Genomic DNA, 22,141 nt, shown 5'->3' on the forward strand with positions numbered 1-22,141 from the left:
TATTAGGAGGCCAGACACCAGAATAACACCCCTACTCTTTTTGAGCAACACCCTGGGATTAATGACCAATGGGAGGGAGAACCTCAGTGTTACATCTCACCCTAAGGACAGCACCTTTTTTTGCAGTCTAGTGTCCCCGTCGCTATACTGAGGAATTAGGACCCACACAGACTACAGGGTGAGCGCCCCCTACTGGCCCCACTAACAGCTCTTTAAGCAGCAACGTTAGCTTTTCCAGAAGGTCTCCCCTTCAGGCTCACACCCGCTGAGCTTCAGTGGGCTTCCAGTTGTGAGTTGCAGGGTGATATTGCAGCTGGCTGATGGTTTGGTTGATACTTACCATAAGTTTTAATTGAATCAAAGCAGAAATGAGCTATGTTCTCTAGAGACACGAAATACCACTAATTTACAGATAAAAATAGAATTGGATGCAGTATGTAAGATTTTTGTAAATGAGAACTCTTTTTAGGTATGGAATATCAACAGTATAGGTGTATAGCCAACACGATTTAAGAACAAAATTCAGTGCTTAAAGGATGAGATTTTGTAGTAAACTTTCCAAAGTATTAAAAAAAGTAGTGCTGTGGGTCACTAAAGAAACAGACATAAAGAAGAAGTGTACTGTACTTTAGTTTTTTACTTTAGTACTGTAGTTATTTAATCACTATCACCAGTGACCACTGAAGTACTCTGTGCGATTTGCCACAGGGCACTGATATCAATCACAATCTTCAGACTCCCCCTCATCGAAATACCTCTGTGTTGCCACTGGGTGGAAAATACTTTTTTTATACCAGACAGTACAGAACCAATAAAAATTAAGTAATGTTAAGGTCCAAAACTAAAGTTAATCTTAATGTAACTGAAATGCCATGCGTCATATAAATGTCTCGTATGTTTAGGGAGACCATTCAAATATTAATGATGGAATGGCCTATGAAAAACCATTCATTTTTGCTGTCAAAAAAACATAATACAAGACCCACTGAGTGTTCCACCACCTTATGTTCAATAATAATTGTGACACACAGGCGGCAGGAACGTTCTGAAAAGTCTACTTCTTCTGATAAAACAAATGGCATTTCCTCGAGTTGAGGAGATCAAGCGAGTACGGTACAGGTTTGGTAGTGCTTAAATAACCAAGGCCAAAACAGTGAAGCACCTAATTTATTAATAAGAGATAACATGGCATTTGGTATAAACTGTTAGACAGCTTGTTTTTAGCAAAACTGCACACATTTTATCCAGTTAATAGCTGTATATTAAATGACACCTAGTTAACAACACAAAAACGGACAGTAAACATTCAGTCACTGTGTTGGTTAGAAACCTAGAAGCGAAAAAGGCCCATTAGAGCTTGAAGCCCTCGCAGGCTATTGAGATGAAGGGGGTGATCCGTGTCATATGAAGGCCTAGGCCCCCGGCTGCAGTCTTGTGACCAGCCACATCACAGAACTGTTCGAAACTCATCGAAGATGAAGCTGGGGACGTGGGCTTCCGCCACCTTCGAAACAAAAACACGTCACCATGAAAAATGCAGTTGAGATTTCACAGGTAAACAGACAGCAACAAACACTGACGGATCAAAAGCTTGACATTAAATTAAGCCGACTGCTTAACATTAGGGAACTATTGTAACGGTCCAGGAGGTTCCGCATTCTCAATTTTAATTTTTCCCCCTGCGTGTAAAAGCCACAGGAACTAAGCCTGACAGGGTCAAGAGCTGGTCTTGTCTGCTTACCTTCCGGGGGAGTTTGGTATAGTGCACATAATCCTCCAGGAACATGAGTGCACCGACCACATCCGACGGCATTTCCGGAATCTTCTGGCTGGGAATACATTAGAAGAAAATGCTGACTCCTAGAATTGCACCCAAGAATGTTAAACTAAGAAACAAAACCTTAGCAACTCTATATTGCTCCTGCTAGATTTCTGTAGGCTTTTTTCAACCCTGCTCCAAACAAAGACAGTTTTTGCGTTTAAAGAAGTGGGCACCATAGGCATAAACCATAATGTGAAAAAATGTGGCCCAAGTGAAAGAGACCACTTTTTTTTTTTTTTTTTTTAATCAGCAGCACTCGGAATAACGGCTTTTTCAAAATGCCTCATCCCAAGTCCTCAGGATCTTCAAACCTGATTGTTTTTGTTCTAGTGAGGAAAGATGGCTTTGAAAAGGGGAACATCACTGGTAGTGAAGACTTAGTTGAGATCTATTCTGGGTGTGATACAGGCAAATACAGGAAACAATACTGTAAGAGGGCAGTAGCTTCAGGCAAGATCAGAACCACATTACCCAGGTTGCACTGGGGAATGAGCTGCTGTCCTCAGTCACATGACCAATTCTGAGGAGATGATTGGTCAGGTGGTAGTTAAAGATAACCTCACAGTCAGATGGTTCCATTTGCTTTAGGGAGGATCTGCCCTCTGTCCCCAGAAAGTACATGAAAGACCATTTCCTGCTTCTTGATTTTTACACTATCAGCTAACCAATCATATTCTCAGACGTGGTCAAGTGACTGAAAGCAGCAACTTATTCCGCACAGCTTTCTGGGGAATGTGATTCATTCTCCACTGTGGCTGAACCTACAGCCTTATTAATAGACATGGTTAGATTATGCCACAGAGACCATTTGTTAACGGACAAGCTATGGGTACAATTAAAAAAAAAAAGACCAAATCTCTCTCTTAATAGTCTGCTGTATTTTTAGAACGGCTGAGATGACGTGTCAGAAGTGATAATTTCAGGGGTTCTATTCTGTGCATTTCCAAAGAATAATCCCAGTAGTGTGATACCTCGTGCACTGCTCCATTATGGAGCGAATGAACTGGCCAATCAGAGCCAGAAACTGCTCAGTGTATCTGGAATGGAACTGCTTCAGGAGGGTAAGCAGACCCAGCACAAGAGGAGGCCAGTCAACTGGATCAGTCGACTTTCTGCAGGTCATTCCTGAAAGAGCAGAAAGAAACTGGAACAGACTCGCACAGACAGACCAGAAACAGCAGCAGAACTGAAATACGGCTAAACCACAGAGGTCTGAAAGTGCAGATCCCAATTAAGACGATCCTTAAGTCAAAGAACTGCACTGCACAGAGAATAGAAATATTACCATAAAACTATCCCACTTTAATCTGTCAGTCAGGCTTATACAAAGTCTAAAATTACACAATACACAAACAACAACGGCCCCAAAAAATGTCAGCCTTGCACTGAGCTATGAAGCTGAATTTCGTACCTTGGTTTTTGTTGTACTGCAGCTTAGGAAGCTGAGCAATGAGAAACAGAAAGTTCACAATGGGGAAATACGGTAACCGCTTGGTGGTTATGTAGATCTAGAACAAGAAAAAAAAAGTTCATCAGCACAAATATTTCACTGACTGGCACTGGTCGCCCTGAAGAAGCTCTCCAATCCCGTGGTTCTGTTGGAACTGCATCTCCACTACTTTCGAGCTTGAGAGAAAAAGGAGAAAACAGACTGTCACGACCTCCTGCAATCACACACAAGCCTCCACTAATTAGAGAAGGCGTAGACGTCGGAATTAATTATCCAATTACCCCTCCAGATCACTACCACACCTTCCAGCTCCAGACTACTTAACAGCAGCGGTACTCAGTATTGGGAATCCCTGTTGAGCTTCACGTCTTGCCTTCGCAGCTTCTCTCCTGAGCTCTCTATTGTGTGTTCCTGCTTCCTGGACTTCGATTCCCCTTGATAACGATTCCGGATCACGATTTACAGCTGAGTGCACCTGGTTTTCTTGCCCCATGCTCCTGCTACACTTCTTACTACCGCATAGGGTCCATCTGCCATCAACTCCGCTATGCGCTGGCGTAACACGGACCTTGATACAACAGCAACTGAATCATTTCAAGTCCCTCATGAGACATGCTGTCTCTCAGGGTAAACTACTGCAGTTCATCTGTCATGAAAGACACTGCTGTCTGAATTGAAAAGACAATAGGAACGTTGAAAGCAGCTCACTTTGTTCAGGGGGTTGTGAATCCCGGCAGCCTCCAAGTACGCAGTGATTTCATACAGGAGGGTGTTATCCTCTTTGGGGTACGGCAGGGAAGGGTCCTGGTAATGAGCCTCAATGTCAGAAAGGAGAGACCTGAGGATGATAAACAGCTCATCAAATACTGCAGCAGCAGAAGTACTGTGATTAATTCTCTTTATTTCCAGCATTTGCAACAAAACGCACTATTTAACCTTCTTATACAGGTTCAAAAATGAGTCAATTTGACATATCTCATTGAAAATGATTTATTATCAAGGCAAGATGTAAAGCAATTTGTTTTCAAGGTGCCTTTGACTTGGGGAAAAAAACCCAATTCATCCATGAAGGCGAGCTGTTGGGAGTTTTAAAACCGCGAAGCACAAGGCTTTGTGTGTTTGAGTGACACAAACTTACTTGTTCAGATTTTCCAGAGCAGCAGCCAGGTGCTTCGAGTCAAACTTGCAGGAGTAGTTTAATTCATTAGCTATCTGCCGTCTTAGAATCTGCATCTGACCAACCTGTGACATTGAGAAAAACAGATAAGGGTCATTGAGTGTTTACACTAGCACACATATTCTGTCTTGAATGGACAAGAGTACATATTCCAGTATATTGTCCAGTAAATATCCTGCAAAGTGTTCTTTTGTACCCTCATAAATTGAGGTCACTTTCTGGTACCACTGAATTATTTTCTACATAAACACATTGAGAACTCATTCTAGCCACAGATAGTACCCAGAGTCCACTACACACCAACAAGCCCAGTAATCTAATTTCCACCTTCCCAAAATTCCTCCTGGAAGCTAAATTGAAAGTCACAACACAACAAAGAAAAGCTTCAACGTCAAGTTGTTGCACCGAAATAAGGTAACTTAATTTTACTAAAAATATTCTTAAACGACTTTTTGATGATTTTATACATTCATTTACTACACTCAATGCTACAGTCATGCTACAGTCTCATTTTCTGAGCAAGGCAAAGACCACTTGATAAATCTTATTCTTTACCTATACTGTATCTTAAGAAAAGAACAGAAAAACATAATACCTTCATGATTGCTTCCAAATACGAGGTCCAGATTTTTTGTGTTTTTGCAACAGCTGCGGAGTACACTTTATTTGCATTCCCTGAAAAAAAAATACATCAAAATAAACGTGTTTCTTACTTTACTGAAATATACATTGTTACGCATAAATTGTGTATTACTTTTTTGGCTCTTACCAACAATTCCTTTAACAGGGTTTACAGAATTCAGCAAAGCTTTGAAGACATCAACCACCGTTCTGTCCCGAAGGATTGTCTTCTGCAACATGTTCAAAAAGTTCTGCAAATGGAAAGAAGCATGTGAACACACAAGGGGAAAAGAAAATTCAATTTTCACACCTATCAGTGGCATTTCCATGGCACAGAAGTCTGAATTTTCACTGGAAATGATGACCATTTAATAGACTGGCAGTACTTGTACACATTCATTGAGGTTTAAATAACAAAAGAAGGGAAATGTGAAAATGTTGAAAAACAGTAGATCAGAGCTAAATGTCAGCTCCTAGTCATATGGAGGGGTCCTCAGTTTAGTTCAAAAACAGAAAACATGCAATTAATTAGGTGTATAGAACTTATTCAAGAATATTCAATATTCAAGAAGAATTATTCAGGCATTTCTGAAAAACATTTCTAAAACAAAGGAGGTGCGAGTGTGAGCTTTCCCTCCAATTGCAATTCAATTCAATTTATTTTATATAGCGCCTTTCACAACAGGGTATCCCCAAGGCGCTTGATTTCCAATACAGGTGTCCTCATCTGTGCGTTACATGACATAATACTCCCAGTGTTCTCCAGTTACAAGCGTCACCCATCCAAGAGTAACTCCAAGTGTGCTGGGAACATCAGTTACCTGTAATTCCTTCACAATCATGAAACAGAGAAGTCTGTCAAGGCCATTCAGCCCAAACGTTCCCAGTGTGTCTTGGATCTCTGAAAACAGTCTGTTGTTGGTCACCTCCTGACGCGTCTTCATGTCATACCATGTGTTCATCTGGTCAATATAACACGTCACTCTGGAAGAGAAAAAAAAAATCAACTTTTTAAATAAAAAAATTAGTTTAGCTATACAATAATAAAGAAATATTAATTTTGAATAATCTAAAGTATTTTTTATTGCTTGTGTGGTGCATACTTTGGGTCTGTGATCCTTAGAATCTCTCGACACAGGCGTCCAATGAAGGTGGCGGACTCGTCCACTGGGGGGTACTTTGGAATGGGGATGTGGGTTGACTGGTACACACTCTGCCAGTCTTGGATCTAAGGCGATAAAAAAGTACAACCCTGAGCACATCAGGCACCTTCATTTCTTCAAAAGCAAGCACGACACAGCATCAACAACAATAAAATACAGAGGAATTAAGAACTGCAATCTGGTTTCTAATTATTTGCACATATCCTCTGTGTGTTTTTAAGTGGTAATCCATTTAAAGTCATACAATTCTGTTATAATTCTGTGTTCTGGTGAGTAAAATGTAAGCTTGTACAATGAAAGCTTTACTTTTCTTCTTGAAAGTTCCCTATACTCATGTCTCCCCCTCCTCCCATGTTTATACTATCGTAATTAGCCACATGACCAGTGGCAGTAAAAACAGCCTCCAAATGGACGCTCCTATTCTGGTAGCTAGGAGATGTGTAAATGATGAAATGGGAGCAACATTAACCTGTGAAAAAGAAACGACATGCCCCGTTTCTACAATCTATCTTTTTACACAGGTGCTGCTCTGTGATGTCCACTTTACACAGCTGTGCCTTCTAATAAGTACCCCATCAGATCAGTTTTAGTATTTCGTATTTTGCTTTGTGAAAGGCAAGTGAACTGGTGTGTTACAGAGGAATTAAAATTAAAATGTATCAAGCAAGGAAACAGAATAAAAGCTCTCACCTTTGTCCTGAGAAAGCTGTTGCACTCCTGCTCGACGTTGTAGTTTATAATGCGGGACACCTCCTCCTGCCAGATTTTCAGCCCGTAGATACTCACGTAATCCTGGATGTACTCAAAGGACCGATAGAAGCCATCCATAGTGGCAGCCATTTCCTTTAGTTTGGGCATCAGCTCACTAGGCTGCCAGAATGAAGGAGAGAGAGGGGTTTAAATACAGAGCTGGCTCTCTAGCTTTTAGCAGCCTTCAGTACACCTTTCAAGACATTATTCCGAAACTGCAAAACAAGATGGAGAAATGGAGGTTCTTCTCAGATCAATACAACTGAAAAGTGTGATATACAGTATATGTACTGTAACTGCATGAAGCAGTGAAAACATTTAAAAATTAAATATTTTTTTACATATTTAAGTAGGTAGTTTTCGCTTTGATGCTGCAGCAGCATATTCACAGTCTAATTTCACTGGTAGAGAGAAATATGGGATACAGCTACTGGAGTTATCACCAGAACAAAAAATAACGTAATAAAATGTAAAAAATACAATTGATAAGTTAGCGAACTTTCCAATCTTGTTATTAGAGAGAAATATTTGACTATGAAGATTATCTGTAATTTGTGGTACAGAAAAACATATAAGGAAACACTGGGAAATAAATTCTTCTTTTTAAAATCCCAAGCATTTGATCAGCATGGAACACACATTGATCAAGTTCTAGTTCTTGAACTCTAGTGCTTGAATTTAACGAAACAACTGACATATTATAAAAATAAACTGACATCTGCAGGAAAGTAAACTTTGATTTATAACCTGGGCATGCAGATGCCCCTTTCATAAATCAAATCATACTATTTTTAAACACAGTGAGATGTCAATACATACCTTCACTCCTGAAGGCTTTCACAGTTTACTTTTATTTGGATCTCAGTCAGTAGATGAATTCTCACCTTAGATTTGGGGTTGAAGATGAGACCCTTATGAAGAGCAAATGCTACTCTTCTCACTAATTCTTTCCTTATGCCATCTTCCAGTAACTGCTTAGGGTCAACCTAAGATCATCACATAGGGGAAAGACCATGAATGTCACCACCAAGTCTTGCCGTTTCTCCAAGTTCATAAACCTCTTGCATTTAGGTCATTTCATCCACGATCTTCAGTCATAATTTGGTTAGGTTCTGAGTTCAAACACAATACTGCCCTATCACTACTTCTTCTCCCTCCTGGGAAATCCATCAGTAGCCTCGAAAAATATATAAGTACTTATGAATCCTCAAAATAATATACTGCTATTGACGAGGACTGATCTTATTAACTCAACTACCAGATATGATCTTCTCTGACCTAGCAGTCTGAGTCTCGCAAGCTATACCACTTTCATGGCCTGACGGACTGAAACACCATTTTTCTTTGAATCTATAGGACTGTATTTTGAACACAAGGTATTTCTAGAGCCACGACAGTGAAAACTGTTCTCAGGCCTGGGCTGATCTGCGTGTTTATTAAGGGACGTTTCTGCGCAGTGTCCAGACATTGACATAAGAAAGCACTTCTGGCAGTGTGCAAATCAGACAGATTAATTTGCTGGCTTTTCGTATGCTTGGACCTGAAGCGCAGAACTGCAGAAATACCCTACATTATAACAAACCTTAGGGTAAACTTAAAAATACCCTTAAACGTCAACAATGCACCTTATTAGAGTTTGATTTGCAAACAGGATTAGTCCACTGTTATTCAAAACAAAGGATTGACAGATCATGTCCAATAATGGCATTACTGCATCTACCTTGATGATGCCAACAAGGGTTGTTTTCATCATAAGGATTCCTTCGGTGAAAATTGAAATGGCATGAGTCAGTTTGGCGACCTAAAAACATGTGAAAGAAAACAGGACAGCAGTAAATTAGTCTCCTACGATGCTGTATCAGAAACGTTTAACAGAGAAGAATGGGAAATAAATGACTTGCTTCTTTTTCCCCCCAAGCTGTGAGATCTGACGCTACAAGTAAATAGTAGGAGATGGCAGCTGTTGACCTTCTGTTGCTTATACTGTGTGTTCATGCTCCCTAATGACGTATTACAGCAATGTAAGGCTGTGAGCATGCTGGCGGTCAGATTGCGGAGGATGAAAACGAGGGCACTCCACTAGCTTGGCTCTTCAGCTCCTACCTCATAGCGGGCATTCAGCTGGGCATAATCCCGCAACTTGTCCTTGTCCAGACGAGTGGGCACTTCCATGATGTCATGGATCTGCAGCTTGATAATTTTGGCCAGGGAAGTAAACATGCTCTCAGGAATGATCTGCAGCACCTGCAAAGGGACCAGAAAGATACCGTCTAAACAAAGGCAGCTCTAATCTCCAGAATCGTTTGCACTACAAAGAGGGGAGTTCTGGCCATCTGTATCAAATGATCCACTTGAAAAGATCCTTCATTAGGATGTTTGAAGACACACCAAGATCAGATGTGGAGATTGCAGTTAAGCAACCAACTGAGCTAAATGGGCTCGGTTTTCATTTGGATTTTGTGCAGTATTCTTACATTATTGAAATTAGTTAACTACACTTATCCAATATCCCATTAATTTCAACATTCCATAATAAACATTAAAGATGTACTGCTAAACTTAACCAGAGGCACAAGTAAAGGTGAGGTACATGTGAAAAGCATGACAGTTTGCTTTTTATACTTCACACCTGAAGCCTTAGCAGTCAAATCACTCTATCTTGTCTTTTTTCTCACTTTCAATGAGGAATTAATCTTTACTGGTTCCTTTACAGCAAACTGATGCAAAGAACAATTAGGCACTGATTTTGTTTGACTTTGATTTTTAACTAAAGTCATTTAAGACCATAAACACAGATTTATACACAATGATACTGACTTATTTAGTGCTTCTTTCAGTTCATGTGAGAATGTCTTATACAGTACACGTGTAGAATTGATGTGCAAATGTGAAGCTGTACTGTGATGAAATAAAAGTGGTATGTTACTGAAAAGTAATGGATGTAAGAACCGGCATGAACTCAAAACGATACTCTTTAACTTTAATACCCAGATCTCTTGAGAGATCTAAGGCAATAGAACATTGGCAGATATTAATTTCTATTTAATATTATTAAAAATAAAAAGAATTCCTTACGCACATACATCGATAACACTTTTCATCCCAAAGTACTTTATAGAAAGAAGGGGACTGAATTCTTTCACCTGGGTGATGTGCTGTAGCCATTCTGTGCCACCTGCCAGATTACACACCAGCAGGAGATGTGAGGAACTGCTTTAATTAACTAAAAGGAAAGTTGTCTTGATTCAGGATACCAGGATCAAAACCCCTACTGTTTCAAAAGGTGCCATAGGATCTTTTAATAACCAAGTAATCAGAACTGGCTTGATGTCACATCTAAAGTTATGGCGCCACCTACAGAAAACTGGCCCCGGTCACCATGCGGGAGCCCTGGTCTGGACATGTTGTCCAGGGTGCAGAGCGCCACCTAGCTGCAGCAGCAGCCTGGATGTCCTTGGAGATCCTCCATCACAGGAGAGACTGGGCCCAGTCTTGCTTAGCCTCCAAATTCGCCAACGCTGCCGCAGTTCTGGAATAAGATTCCCTGTAACTGCGCGAGACTGAAGAGTTCCTCACCTTCCTCACGTAGGAGACGAGCTCGCCGGAGTAGAACTGAGACACACTGAGCAGGTCAGGGCTGTTGGCCTGGTTAATCCTCAGCAAGGGCAGGTCCAGGGCCGACGCCAGCTTTTATACAGGCAGAACAGACAACAACACAGACTTCAGAGATAAACAAGAAAATAAGCAATAGACAGACTTTTCCATTTTTTAGATAACACATGCAAATGCGGAGACTACACACAAATAACGCACAATTTGCATTTGAATATCAGAACAGGGGAGTTTTTTCCAATGTCTTGATAGACTCATTCACTTTTATCTATGAATGTAGACTTTATATCAGCTGTATCCCAGTCACGTTTTTTACTCTCTGCATAATCTTTCCATTGTTTGTTTCAGATGTGGGATTCCTACGAGCAGGGCAGATGGGGTAGACATGTATCGTACCTCCCGAACCCTGTACCTGAGCAGCAGTCAATACGTGGTGCCAAGAGGAGACTCTCGTCCCGCCGATACGAAGATGTCTAGACCCGTGCCATGACGATACATTTTGTATATTTTTTAGGAGAATTGTTTTCCCAAATCTTCGGAATGGAATTAAATTAAGCAATCCACACTAAGAAATATCACGACTACCAGAGCTTCAGGCAGCAGCATTTGCCCTTTTCATGTACCTTCAGGAATGTGGCCCGGAGTTTGGTCACCATTGACGGATTCACTCGAATGCTCTCTTGCATGATACCCGTGAAGCTGCAAATGGAAATAAAAGTCAACCGCCAAGAAGTTTATCTGTTAACTATCATTTGCTACGTACTACATTCTAAATGACGTATATTCACTGGATTTTGAAAAATTCTGGGTCCATGTTTAGGTTTTAAAAAGGCTGCAGACAGCTGATCATCAACACGTGAGGCCGAATACTCAGTGCAGCCCCGCTGGGCACATGCAGCACTATTGACATTACCTGTCGATGAGCTGCCAGGCGTAGGACAGGTCTCCCACGATCTGCATGGTGATCAGGAACTCCTCCTTGATGTTAATGGTACGGATCATCTGGTGAAGGAACTTGCGGGTGTCGGCGAGGAACTGACAGACCTGCAGATTGGACTCCAGCTGGTGGAACTCTTGCACCTGTTCATCAGACAGGTGGGGACAATTTAGGGCCTCCTCTTTCAGCGGTGCGTTTCAGTTTCTCAGATAAATTCTAGACAGGACTACATTTCCAATGTCTTCTGAGGGTTTCTAAACCCACTGATTATTAAATCTCAGTAACAAAATCCATTGATGGCATACAAAAATTGTATACATTTCAAATTAATGTATACTTGTTCACAATGTAAGAGGGCTGCAATACATCACCAGAGGTTTTGTTGCCTGGTTTGGAATTGCAGAGCATACCTGGAAATTTAATTTATTTTGCAATGTAAACTGGAGGTTTTCCACTCATCAATGCCGATTCTTTCTAATCCCGAAATCCGAAAAGAGCGTGGCGGTTCCCCTTGAATGCAAAGGAAACATTGCTGTGCTGCAGGCGGTCAGGGGAACGGCTGTCCTAAAACAGACGCGGGTGTGTCTGACGCGTGCAATACAACCGAGTATCTCTTCCAGTTTACGACCTACCTCCTCCAGGGCCTGGATCAGCTGCACTGTCTTCCTCCCGGCAGCCGTGGAATCTTCATAGTTCAGAGACAGGATCTGTTTGGATATCTCCCTGAACCACGCCTGCAGGTTCTCTGGTGGCCAGGAAACAAGGATCAGAAGGGGCACATGGATTACATCCCAACCATACCATACTCGTAGAAAACAAACTGCATCCCAAAACAAGTGACTATCTATTCTTTTATTAGCAAAGGAATGATCACATTTCTCTAAGAACAAAATAGCCCTCATTATTAACTCATTAAAGGTATCAGTTTCTCATACTGTAAGGGTTGTGAGGATCTGGAATAAGCTACCTGGCCATGTTTTTGAAGCCGATACTCTGGTTTCTTTCCAGAAACAGATGATTATTATCCCAAACTTGGGAAATTCATCGGATTTGTTTGAAGCTGGATTAAATCCTCAGATCGATTAACTACAAACTACAATAACTGGCCAGATGGGCCGACGTTTGTACCCTTTCTTACGTCCCTCTCTTTTTCAACACTTAGATTCACCAATGACACGTTATACCCACCCAACATAGTCAAAGCAAACTGCAGCTCTCGGCGCCACAGACCGCATGACCACACACATGGGAGAATGAGGTCATGTCAGTACAAATCGGACCTGCCCACTTTCGAGCCTCTCGTCTTTTACCACGTTCCCGGGCACCACAGTCCCATACTGCCTGGAGGAGAAGTACGCCTCTCACTGACAGCACTGCGACAAGTTCAAGTGTCCAGCAGGCCTCAGGGAGAGCCCTTGCCAGCTCACCCCCCCCCTACTCTAGGACCGAACCCGTGGCCAGAGCCCAACCTTTACCAGTTACGCCTCTCAGGTGGCCTCAAGAGGCCTGTTGCTAAACTACTGCAGTCTGACCCTCAAAAACATTGCTTCTCAATCAAATCACTACTCATTTTGTGTTCGGAGCAAAATCAACAGGGACCGAGGCTTTTACGTAAGCACATGACAAGTATGGAAAAAAATGTGCCCATTTCTGATGGCTTGCAACACTATGCAATCCAGAATGAGCCAGACCCAATATAAGATGTCTCGTCTTTTCAAGTTAAATACATCCTGTGCATTCATTAAAAGGATTACCTGACTATGGGGCTATGTTACAGGTGAAGGCTGAGATTTAGGGTTAATGGTGCAAGATTAAGGGTACGTGCTAGGCCTAGAGTACACATGAGGGTTGGGGGGGGCCTAGGTACCATTCTTCTCCACCCTGGTCAGGGGTTTGACCCCAGAGAAGACATCAGCCAGCTCAGTCATCCTCTCCGAGCCCTCCTGTTTGTAGCTCTCCCACTTCACCTGCTTCTCAGACAACATCTGCTTGAACATCTGGGAGAAAAACACAGGGATTTAGGTAACAGGGAAGCTCACTACTATACGACAAGACATAATAATTAATCATCCCTGGGAGCATAAAAAGTGTTTTTTCACAGTGCTGTTTCACCAGCTGCTTTGACATTGTGGAAATATTATTTCTTTAATAAAACATATTCAATTAACTTGTTTGCTCTGTTTAGATGCTGCTAAACATTTACTCAAAGATTTCTATAGTCACTATTTATATTAACTTACTAAAAAATAATGGGGTTCTTCTATTTATTCATAACCCTAAAATTCAAAGATACAGTAGATAACTTTCTTTTTGCATAGTTTAAAGCAAAAATGAATTAATCTGCCCATTATTTTAATAAGAAATTGCACCAATATTTTTATGTTGAAATTTTAGGTCCCTGCTGGTTTATTAGTTTTGATCTACCTCCTTAAGAAGAAACTCAAACTGAGCCGTGTCCAGCAGTAACTGGAAGAGGATCTTGGGATTGTATTTGGAGTCGTTGATCACTTGATCCTTAATCTGACGCAACCTTTTGTTGTTTAGGTCATAAGCTGGAAAACAAAAATTCATAATAACATTGAGAAAACGAAAGGCAGACAAAGGGACACTCTATCCTTGGAGCTTGCTTGCATGATAGAGTGTGGCAGTCTGAAAAACTGCTGCCTGATAGTCATACTGTGCTTTTACAAGGTCACCATTCAAAGTACACAAAATGTTCTTTAATCTGTGGACCTGGCCTTCGTTTCCTGCCCAATATTTCCAAATCACATGCATCATGCAAAACAAAAGCATCCTTTTTAAAAATGAAAGCTTTTTTCCAGGAAACACACCAACAGCTTTGCACAACAAGCTGGCTCGCTTGTGACCACAGCGCAGGCTGGCGGACGCGAACTGCAAAAGGTTACCTGCAGCTAGATCACCCTGCAACTCACAGCTGGCAGCCCACTGAAGCTCAGAAGGCGTGAGCCTGACCAGTACCTGGATGGGAAACTCCTGGGAAAGCTAAGGTTGCTTCTGAATGAGGTGTTAGTGGGGCCAGTAGTTTGTGTGGGTCCTAAGTATAATAGACACTCTACTGTGAAAAGGCACCATCCTTCAGATGAGACGTAAAAATGAGGTCCTGACTCTCTGTGGTCAATAAAAATCCCAGAGTGTTTCTCAGAAAAAGTAGGGGTGTTACCCCAGTGTCCCGGACAATTTTCCCCCATTGGCCTTTACCAATAATACATCTCTGAACTGGCTTCATTACTCTGTTCTCCTCCCCGCTGAGAGCTGGTGTGTGAGGAGCGTACCGGTGCACTCTGGCTGCCGTTGCATCATCCAGGTGGGGCTGCACACTGGTGGTGGTGGAGGGGAGTCCCCATTACCTGTAAAGCGCTTTGAGTGGAGAGTCCAGAAAAGCGCTATATAAGTGTAAGGAATTATTATTAATTATTATCATGACCTGAATCGGCCGTGTGAAGCATCAGCCACCGGATGGCCACGTTGCAGTCCCGGAGGCAGTTGAGCAGCTTGGGAATGTTGTCCAGCACGAACTCCTCCCTCAGGAAGCCCTCCTTCAGAAACTGCTGCACCTGGGGCCTCAGCGTCTCCACACTGGCAGCGTAGCGACTGGCCTGTTGGGATTGCCATGGCAACGGGCCGAGCTGATTAGCACCCTTTTCCCATGACGCTTCACTGGGCACCTTCAAACTACTGCCACACAGCTTTTAGGGACCCAGGAAAAACCACTGTAACCCACCCCCAGGATGAATGAAGCACTAAGTAGGATTGAAAACAGAATACAGTCAAAGACGGATTTTTGCGTTCATAGGCCCTAGGCACTTTCACTTTGAAATGTGCAAAAAGAGGGGTAAACTCCAATTTAATGACGTCGACTTACACGATGCACTTTAAACTGTTCTAATGCTAAACCACGTGATTGATGGAGCAAGTGGAGCGACCATCACTTCCATACTTCTAGTTTCTAGAACAGCCGCTAGATAGTGTATGATTATTGATCTGGACACCTAGGGTCGATTGCAAGCATGTTGTTTCAGCTCGTTTTCCTTAGTCATTAGTGTTTCCCTCCTTCGTAGGCCCTTAAAGTTTCGTAGGCCCTGAATGTCTCATGTAAAGAACACAGTGAATGATAAAATTATCATTGGACATTCTTAGCCCACTAAACAGATTTCCGTGCCTGTACCTGTTCTTTAATATTAGCTTGATCAAGAGTGTAATTCAAGGCAGTCTTGGCAGCTTTGTAGGGTTCCCAGGCCTCTACAAGATTCACTGTGATCCCCATGTAGATGCTGATAACCTGAAAGGGAACGAGATGGTCATTCCATGAAACTCGGTCTGTGCTCTTGACTCATATCAGCCAAACATTATGTTGCTCGTTTGGAACCTCCCATTATTTGTTCTCTTAAAAGATGAAAAACTGCATGCTAACACTTCCCAAGGAGCGCACAGCCGAGCCTTCTGCCTCTTCCGACTTTGTGTGACCCGAGTGGGAACAGCAGGTCGACACAGGCCATGACCTCCCATTCCGAGAGGGAGAGGACTCTGGGGTCCCTCACAGATGTGCACCAGCTTCAGTGGCTGCCAATCAGAAACAAGGCTCGCTTGCTAAGTGCAAAGCCAACAACATACTTATTGGTTCCAACCTTCCGATCCCACAACTTGTGCCATGCCAAGGATACCCCACTTGAGTCCAACTTCCCCAATCCCAGAAGCTAGGAATGCACGTGACAAGTCTCAAACTCGGATTTCCTGACCACATATGGAGGCATAGTCCAGATTCAGTTCAGCAAATTCCACACTACAGGACCCACTGGGTTCAAGTGCTAGCTTTTTACATAAGAAAATATACTATTAGTTACCTCATGTTACGCCCCACCCACCCCCCCACTTCACAGAATAAAAAATGTTTTTAGCGATAGCAGTAAATGTCTCGCTAATCTTAATAGTAAAATATACCTGTACAAATGTCTGAGGAGGTTCCAGAGCGGGGCTCTCCATTTGTTTGTTTTTTTAATCTGGCACAAGAATATGACACAAATGTGCTTTTCACATTAACTACACAGTAAGAATGGCTCATTGCTGACTGATGATATTGCTTGTGGTCTGAGCTTGCAATGCATCTCCTGATTCCAGACCTCTGGGTTTGTAAACTCATTCTGGGACTGTTCTGCTTTGCTGCAGTTGCTACATTTTACCATTATGCACTCAGAGAAGCGTATATGCTTATATGCACAGTAAACCTCTTGCTGACGCTTATAAAGAGTTTCCTCATCCTGTACCTGGTTTGTCTAAGCAACCAAACCCACTTTTCACTGCACTCTACACATTCCCAAACAACAAAGCCGAGATAATACTACGTTCCTGTATACTCACCCAATTGTCTGGGAAGTATTTATCCACGATCTCCCTCATCTTGGCTTGCTGTGTGTGGAGGATGGAGGGGTTGAAATACAGGATGACATATAGCAGGGCGGCCTGGTTGGCCAGGGCTGTGCTTCGGTGCTCAGGCAGGGGATAAGCAGAGACCTGAAGAGCACGAACACACACTTACAAACAACCTCTTACACAGCACTTAGGTCTCCAGATGCTACAGACCCGCAGGGTATACTTTAACTAGCAAGCACACAGTGCCCAGTGGACCCTTAGGACTTAAACATTTCTGCCAGCAAGCAAGAAAGCTATAACACATAAATGACTCCAAAGAGATACCCCAACCAAAAAAAACTAGATTGTTATCATTTCAGAGATTTATGAGATGGAAACATTACCCTATCAATTAAAACTCCAGAAAAAGGCCTTTGAGAGATAATGGGAGAGGTGGATTATTTTTGCTACCTAATAATAGTATTGATTTTATGTTTTTGAAGTTTATGTTCTGTTATATTGCTTCCACCCACCTTTCTCCCTAACACCTCACCTAATACGCTCTGTCGAACAGGGAAAAAAGGTTAATGAGCACACTGACTCATTTATATTTGTAATACTTGATGTTTTGTAATGACTGGCAACTTTATTTCTAAACATTTTTTATGTTGATAAAAAACGACCCCAATAGAATACAAGTAATAAAAAAAACACTCTAACCATCTCAACTATAATGCTGCAGACAACAGTCAAACTCCCCAGCGCCACTGTCGGCAAGTGACGTGACCTCACGTCCGACGCTGGCGCACGAGGGGGCGCACCAGACGTGTTTCAGATATGGAGATACCCGGCCTTCTCAGCTTTGGCAGAGGCAAGAAAGGGAATGCTCTGCTCATACATAGCGAACACCCGATGCATCTTGGCTTCACTGGAGCAGAACAGAGGGGGCGTCTTGCCTGGTTGTAAATGTCGTCCGAGCGCAGACGGCCTATCACCATGCTGACGAAGGTGGCGCTGATGGGCACTCTCTGGAAGTAGCTCTCTGGGTAATTCGGGGGCCGTTTGGACCCGGGCTGGCACGAGTACCCTGTGCTACGCAGCAGCTTGCAGATGTCATCCAGATTGGAGTCTGCCGACGAGCGGGCAGCACTGGGAAGTGGAAAAAGTCCACAATTGTATGAAAACGAAACTCCATGAACATGAAAAAGAAAACTTTAATGTTATTCAAATGCTCTTCCTGTATTTCTTTAGCCAAACACCCCCAGAATTTCTCTATCGCACCCTCATTGTTTCTACTGCTGTAAAAGTTGTAAAATAATGAAGGTGTTAAAAAACACCACAGCACTTCTGAAAAAAAACTTCTTTTAAAAATAAATTTAAAAATCTGATAAAAAAAAACATGTTGGATATTTGACTTCACACTGGTATCTAAGCTAAATTTACTCATTAGAGATTTTTTTCAAGATAATTATCCCACAAAAATGTCCCTTTAATATCCACAAGTTCCATAAATACCCTTACCTGTATCTGTAATAAGACACCAGCATCCTCTCTCTGACCTCACCTTCAATCTTCTGGTCAATGACCAACAGCATGACTCCATACAAATAGAGAGCTTCACACTATATATATATAAAACACAGTCAATAAAGTCAATTGTTAAAAGCAGATGATAAAAGAGAATAAAACAGTGCTGTATTTCTACAATGTTAAAGATTATGTTCTGTTCGTCAGAAACCCAGCTCTCAGAAAGAGCTTAAACGTGCAACTCATTTTGTTGAATAAATGCATGACAAACATACCAAGAGCTGTTTCCCATCTTCATTCAATAGAACGGTTTCCAATGTCTGCTGAATGTAAACACCTTCATTAAGATCATCCAGATACCTACAAAGACACAACGTAATTCATCTGTGTGAGAAATATGCAGATCTACAGTTCTGCAAAGTACAACATTCACATCCTGCTTCTCGTAATGCTTTAAGAAGGCATCACATTGATTTTCCACATTATAACACAATGTACTTCTTGGTACTGTGACTCTTCGAAGAAAGAACTATCAAAGATAAGCTGATGCACTCTGAACCATTGGTATATCCATGCAGCAAATGGCAAATTGTGCACACATACCAATCAGTGACATGTCATGCCTATAGTTCTCCTGCTATATTAAAGACAGGGACTAAACATCAAGGTCGCGATTAAATGCTAAATATGTAAGAGACAACCAGAAAAATAATGAAGTTCAGGAAAATCTAATTACCTGTTTAAATCCAAAATGTATTTGTGGACACTTTCAAATGCAAGGTAAAAGCGTGAGAGTATTTCAATGTTATTTTCACGGAATTCTTCGTCTAAATCCTGGAGCTCTGGTTTGGCCTCCAGTTTGCCTTCGTAGTGTTCTGGACCCTTGGAGAAAGAAGACATAACAGATCCATTATAAAGCATATGCTCAAGTCCTGTGTATTGCCTTTTATACATCATGATAGCTACTGCATTTCTCTCTTTCACTGCCATAAAAGCACATTCATTACACTTCAGATTGTTTGGAGAACAGGAGACTCCTCTTTACTCAGAGGGTTAGGGGGTAGGGAACAAGCTACCTAGCCATGTTGTTGAAGTCAAAATGCTGCCTTCTTTCAAGAAACAGAAGAATGAGATTCTTGGATCAAATAGCTTTTAATTACCAAATGGGTTAGATGGGCCAAACCGCCTTCGCTCATTTCCATCTGTTCTTAAACCGAGCAATAGGCTGAAGTTGAACATTTTCAAGTAAAAGTCGGATTATTTTCTTTTAAAAACAAGGTGGCAGATGAACATTTAAAGAAATCAATGGGCGGAGTGGTGACTCTGTGGCTCAGGATCTGCGCCTGTGGCTGGAAGGTTGCCGGTTCAAATCCCACGGCTGGCAGAGGAATCCTACTCCATTGGGATCCTGAGCAAGGCCCTTAACCCCAGCTGCTCCAGGGGTGCCGTATAAATGGCTGAGCCTGCACTCTCTGACCCCAAGCTTCTCTCTCCCCATCTGTGTGTCTCATGGAGAGCTAGTTGGGGTATGCGAAAAGACAAATTCCTAATGCAAGAAATTGTATATGGCCAATAAAGTGATCTTATCTTAACATAAAGGTCAAATGGAAAATGTCAAAGAGACACAGTTGAACACATTTTACCTTAAAGTAACTGAAATCACAGATAATATCCCCATATTTCTGTTGGTCAGTTTTATCTTTCAGCCTGAAGACACTGGGAATGAAGTCTGAGAGTCGGAGAAGTTCTGCAATGACCGCATTTCCTCGGGAAACAATCCTCAAGATGGCTTGGCCACACAAATTATTCTCCGCTAGAAAATCTACCATGGCCGACACTCTGAAGTTCAGATCAATGCTGCAGAGCCAGAAAGATATCCTAAATCATTCCTCAGCCTGGCACCGTAAAACAGTCATATAGTCTGGAGGAATACAGCCTGGAGGAAGCTCATCTGGTAGAGGCACAGGACCTAAAACAAAACCAAGCGAACAAAATGTAAGCGAAGATCAAAGTTTAATATTGAGGAGCATATAAGCCAGCTATGTCACTTTATGAAACTCAGGGTAGTTTTTCACATAATTGGGCTGAGCATAAATGTATTAACACTTTGAAAAGATTACTGTAATCTGTACAGACAGCAACAAAGCAATCAGAATCGTTCAGAAAACCTTATAAATTGCAGAATTATCATTTATAGTAGCTAGAACTACATTTTTTGAGGAATCGGATTAACCACAAATCTTTGCTCTAATATTTTCCTTAATGAATTTAATCTTTTTAAATCACTGTTGGTTTTTTTTCCCCACAAAATATATGGTTGATTTTGACAAACAGGGTACTCATCTATATTACTTGGCACATTTTTGCAAGCAGTGTTATGGGCCCATTCTTACTGAGTCTTACAAACCACAGTACAGTCTCTACAGCGGTACAACCAAGATGACATCCTTTAGAAATATGTCTCATGGACTCCACAGGTACAGTAAGATTAAAAAAATACTCCATACTCACTCACAATTATGGAGTAAGTCTTTTGCGCTGAAATTCCATTGAGATATTTTTATATCTTGAAACAGATTAGCAGAATATTAATAACATGTCCATAGCCTGGTAGGCAGGAACTGACTACTACTGATTAATTTCATGGTTTTTAACAAAAGCCGGATTGTTCTTTCATAGACGTAACTCAGTTAACTATAGTTAAGAACTCTGTTACACATTTATTAAATAAAGGCTCCTAGAAGGTTAACAATCTTAAATGATCACGTATATCTTTACGTATCTTTAAATTAACGTAACTGTCTATGTTTGAGTTGCGGCTTCAGATTTGCATCTATCGATTTATTTTCCACGAAGATGGTTGTTCCTACTGTACATCATTTCTCCTTACTTCCTAATTTTCTTGTCAGCCTTGAGTTTTGCCATGAGAGGCAACTCGAATCCGACGGTCCCTTTCTTTACATCGACAGAGCAACACGTTTAAATTATCTACCTTATCCTTGCTTGTTAGCTGTAAAAAAAAAATCTATATGAAATATTGGAATATGAAACCCACCACAGTCCCCTTCCAGTCTCCTGCTGTACAGAACGATCACATGACACTTGGATTGAAATCATATGACCCGGTAGTAGTGTGTGCAGATTTTTATACCGGTGCTGCTGCACCATCAAGTGAGAGCACACGGTGTTCATTGATGCGCTTTATAAAACAGCAGTACGATTAATCATCATAGGTGCAAAAAAGGTTTAGGGTTTACGCCGTCCCTTGAATTCCTCTTTTCTTCTCTCTCTCTGAAGAGATCTTTTCGCTTCAGAGATGTTTTCTTACACCGAATTCCTGAAGGCCGATTCTTCCGGCCTTGTGTTGCGCTGGGAGTTGTGGGATACGTGAAGTTCCGGAGCTCTGTCTCCCAGTCAACGTAGCTCATCATTTCCTCAGATTAATCACTCCAGCGTGTACAATACCTTCATTAAGAGCCAGATTTATGTTGTTACGTGAAACACTCCTTCTTCACGATCAACGATCGCTTGCTGACCCGCTTCCTCGAAGTTGTGAAGTTAGCACACTGGTCTGAAAAGAGGCTGCCCGAGTTCTGTGGATGCGAGAAAAAAAAACCCAAACTAACACTTCACAGCAGGTGTCACTAAAGGGCTTTTGAATTTTCTCCAGCAATTTCACTATCTCTTCGGTTGTTTTTTTTCCAGCAGACACTCA

At 41.7% G+C, this 22,141-nt stretch overlaps 1 protein-coding gene across 1 annotated transcript; it reads right to left on the reverse strand.

Annotated features, from left to right (window-relative positions):
- Nucleotides 1-1,150: 1,150 nt before the first annotated feature.
- washc5 (WASH complex subunit 5) lies at nt 1,151-21,531 on the reverse strand. The gene is made up of 29 exons (XM_088928702.1): nt 21,482-21,531; nt 20,070-20,395; nt 19,163-19,308; nt 18,702-18,786; nt 18,421-18,521; nt 17,856-18,048; nt 16,909-17,061; nt 15,719-15,832; nt 14,978-15,149; nt 13,957-14,084; nt 13,400-13,529; nt 12,165-12,277; nt 11,509-11,675; nt 11,219-11,294; nt 10,560-10,670; nt 9,087-9,227; nt 8,704-8,784; nt 7,868-7,969; nt 6,924-7,103; nt 6,174-6,298; nt 5,892-6,054; nt 5,219-5,321; nt 5,045-5,124; nt 4,411-4,514; nt 3,981-4,110; nt 3,234-3,330; nt 2,794-2,947; nt 1,742-1,829; nt 1,151-1,504 (listed from the first exon to the last, which is right to left on the reverse strand). Exons 2-29 carry the CDS (start codon nt 20,253-20,255, stop codon nt 1,448-1,450), a joined length of 3,480 nt encoding a protein of 1,159 aa, XP_088784828.1. The 5' UTR covers nt 20,256-20,395; nt 21,482-21,531; the 3' UTR covers nt 1,151-1,447.
- Nucleotides 21,532-22,141: the final 610 nt, after the last annotated feature.

Source organism: Atractosteus spatula, chromosome 12, assembly GCF_055471065.1.
Source record: "Atractosteus spatula isolate fAtrSpa1 chromosome 12, fAtrSpa1.hap1, whole genome shotgun sequence".
NCBI classification, from domain to species: domain Eukaryota; kingdom Metazoa; phylum Chordata; class Actinopteri; order Semionotiformes; family Lepisosteidae; genus Atractosteus; species Atractosteus spatula.

What these genes read in the sequence shown, in the direction of transcription:
- washc5 (XM_088928702.1), bottom strand. Translation starts at nt 20,255, where the DNA reads ATGGTAGATTTTCTAGCGGAGAATAATTTGTGTGGCCAAGCCATCTTG. An exon ending in AGCTGAATGCCCGCTATGAG is followed by an intron (nt 8,785 to 9,086) that starts GTAGGAGCTGAA and finishes ACATGTTTTTAG; the next exon opens with GTCGCCAAACTGACTCATGC. An exon ending in ACAGCTTTCTCAGGACAAAG is followed by an intron (nt 6,299 to 6,923) that starts GTGAGAGCTTTT and finishes TTATCGCCTTAG; the next exon opens with ATCCAAGACTGGCAGAGTGT.